Raw genomic sequence first — 2,492 nt, 5'->3', positions numbered from 1 at the left:
TAATTACTAGTGCCTCATCCGGTCTCGTTCGTCAGTGGCGAGTCTCGTCACTAGTGAGAGTACAAAGGAGCCTGCATAAAACAGCGCGAGGGAGCATGTATAAACAGTGCAAGAGAGCATGCTTAAACATATGATAAGCTGCATCGCGCCTTGAGCCATCCCATCTCCTGTTGGAAGAGGTCATGCAACCCCAGGACCCTCTTGAACGTAACTCTGATCACGCGATGTGATGTGACGCGATCCTCTGACGTCGTTTCCCGCTGGACTGAGATCACAGAACCCCAGGTCCTCCCAATTGTAATCCATGTTCCTCTGACGCGAGACCTTGTCACTGGTCATCTGCGCAGACGGCCAACCACCCCTTTCTGTGGTGGGCTGCCTTGGGTCCCCATGAAGACTTAGGTCGAAACACGGACTTCACCCTCTGTTTGAAAAGATTAGCCAGTTGTTACGTATGACTGAGAATAAACGGTGAAACTTTATTTATTACATATTTATGTCTTTATATTTGTAAGCATAGATACCCTTGCTACACTGGTCGTAAGCACTCACCTGTAGTAGAGTTTCTTCATCGGCAATATAGAGAGCGTGAAGGAACCCGACAGGCACCATCAGAAGAGCCACAGCTGCCAAGATCCATCCAGATGCTGTTCGGAATAGAAACATTATATTTTTAGATTGGTTGTAATTGATACATGTATGTAAAATATAACTTTTTAATCTACATATTTTTGTTAAGGCTTCACTCGTAAATTCAGTCTACATACCATAAGCAGAGAGAGGATAGGAAAGTCCGTCCATTGTGGGAAGTTCCATACTGCACAGCACATACACCAGGATGCCGCTCAGGGACATCGGAATAAAGACGAACCAGCAGAACTTCCAGTAGATGCCCAACTCCAGGTCCAGCATGAACTTCACATCGCGGACGAAGTCTTTCAGTCCTGCAAGGCAAAGAGAGGGTTTTCAGTTTTCCACAATTGGCTGTTCAGTCTTCACTGGGTTTTTAAAACACATTTCTACAACCATAGCCAGCCATCAAAGAAAAAAATATATATACTAACCGTAGCAGTACATGATGGCAATAGTCTCGATGATAACCAAGACGTAGATTATAAAACCGCCACCAAAGTAGTCGACGAGCTCCAGAATCCACTGGCCACCCTGAGGAACAACGAGACAAAATTTAATTCATGTCAAATTGAAAACAAAAAATATCCAAAGCCAAATGTTAAAAGACTCACAATAAATAAAACTATGATACAAAATAAATAACAATGAATCTGTATAGAGAAAGTCTTACAGGAGTGATGTAGACGAGGCCGATGAAGAACCCAGCAAGACACACCGCGAGAGTGATGTAAGCTTTCTTCCATTTGGGGAACTGGTCGCACACAATTGTAATGACGTTGCTAGTGAGAGCAGCGGCTGAGCCAACACCTAGAGTCAGGAGCATCAGGAAGAACAAGACTGCAAACAGCTGAAATGAAAAATGGAAAATAATGTAATAAAACTTTTTTATGATGATGAAAACTTGGCTCGTCGAAATTGATATTACAAATGAAATTTAGTGTTGTTTCTTCACCGTTTTTAACATTAATTTCTACAAGAGACTTATCGCTTTTCGATCTCTTCCTCAGTTCATCCAAATCTTTTCATTCACTAAACATCACTTCTCCTTACCTGCGGAGCCCACGTGAACTTGGCCAGGGCATCCGGGTAGGAGATGAAGGCGAGTCCTGCGCCGCCCCTTACGACCTCCTTGATATCAACCCCAAGGTGGTGTGCAGAGTGACCCAAGATGCTGAAGATGGTGACCCCAGCGAGCACGGAAGTAAAGGTATCAATCATACTGATAATCCAAGCATCTCTGGGGAGGAAAACGATTGTTTTAGCATACGTCATTAGTAGGCCTACATATCTATGTAGAAAACAAATGTAGTAAACGAACGTGGTCTCCTACAATTCACATCAAAGAATATTCCAATACTCCAGACAGAACACTATTTGTGGATATTAACTTCAAGGCCTTGAGTTCTGTATTCCCGTGCCCACACACCTGTAGACGTTGTGATTAAAGTTGTTATACGACGAGAAAGTGATGATGGAGCCAAAGCCGACTGAAAGGCTGAAGAATGACTGAGTAACTGCCGCATACCACACCTGGAATGAAATGAGACGTATTTAGAATATCTAACTTTTCACAAATACTACAGTTAGCTATGGCTCCGGATACTCTCAAATGGCTTTGAAATAATTGCTATGACTTACTTTAGGGTCAAGCAGTTTGTTCCACTCGGGCTTAAGGAAGTAGATGATGCCCTTGGCGGCTCCAGGAAGCGTTGCTCCTCGAACGAGCAGGGTGAAGAGCACCAGGTAGGGGAAAAGGGCCGTAAAATATGCAACCTGAGGGAGTTTAAATGTTTCTCTTAGTTACTCATGAAACTAAGCATTCTCTTTGAAGAATGTTGGGTTTTAAGGGGATACTCCTT

The 2,492-nt window shown here is 43.4% G+C and overlaps 1 protein-coding gene across 1 annotated transcript in view; it reads right to left on the bottom strand.

Moving 5' to 3' along the window:
- Positions 1 to 6: 6 nt before the first annotated feature.
- Positions 7 to 2,492, bottom strand: part of LOC119581971 (sodium-dependent nutrient amino acid transporter 1-like) — a 4,691-nt gene continuing 2,205 nt past the window's right edge. Inside the window, exons 6-13 of the mRNA XM_037930155.1 lie at positions 2,272 to 2,406; positions 2,060 to 2,163; positions 1,684 to 1,870; positions 1,304 to 1,480; positions 1,065 to 1,164; positions 768 to 944; positions 553 to 647; positions 7 to 424 (exon numbers count right to left, since the gene is read on the bottom strand). Coding sequence (XP_037786083.1) covers positions 329 to 424; positions 553 to 647; positions 768 to 944; positions 1,065 to 1,164; positions 1,304 to 1,480; positions 1,684 to 1,870; positions 2,060 to 2,163; positions 2,272 to 2,406 — 1,071 coding nt within the window. The 3' untranslated portion in view covers positions 7 to 328. The remainder of the gene's footprint in view (positions 425 to 552; positions 648 to 767; positions 945 to 1,064; positions 1,165 to 1,303; positions 1,481 to 1,683; positions 1,871 to 2,059; positions 2,164 to 2,271; positions 2,407 to 2,492) is intronic.

Source organism: Penaeus monodon, chromosome 15 (genome assembly GCF_015228065.2).
Source record: "Penaeus monodon isolate SGIC_2016 chromosome 15, NSTDA_Pmon_1, whole genome shotgun sequence".
NCBI lineage: Eukaryota > Metazoa > Arthropoda > Malacostraca > Decapoda > Penaeidae > Penaeus > Penaeus monodon.
The sequence above is the reverse complement of the archived record's forward strand: the minus strand, read 5'-3'. Positions and strand labels throughout refer to the sequence as shown.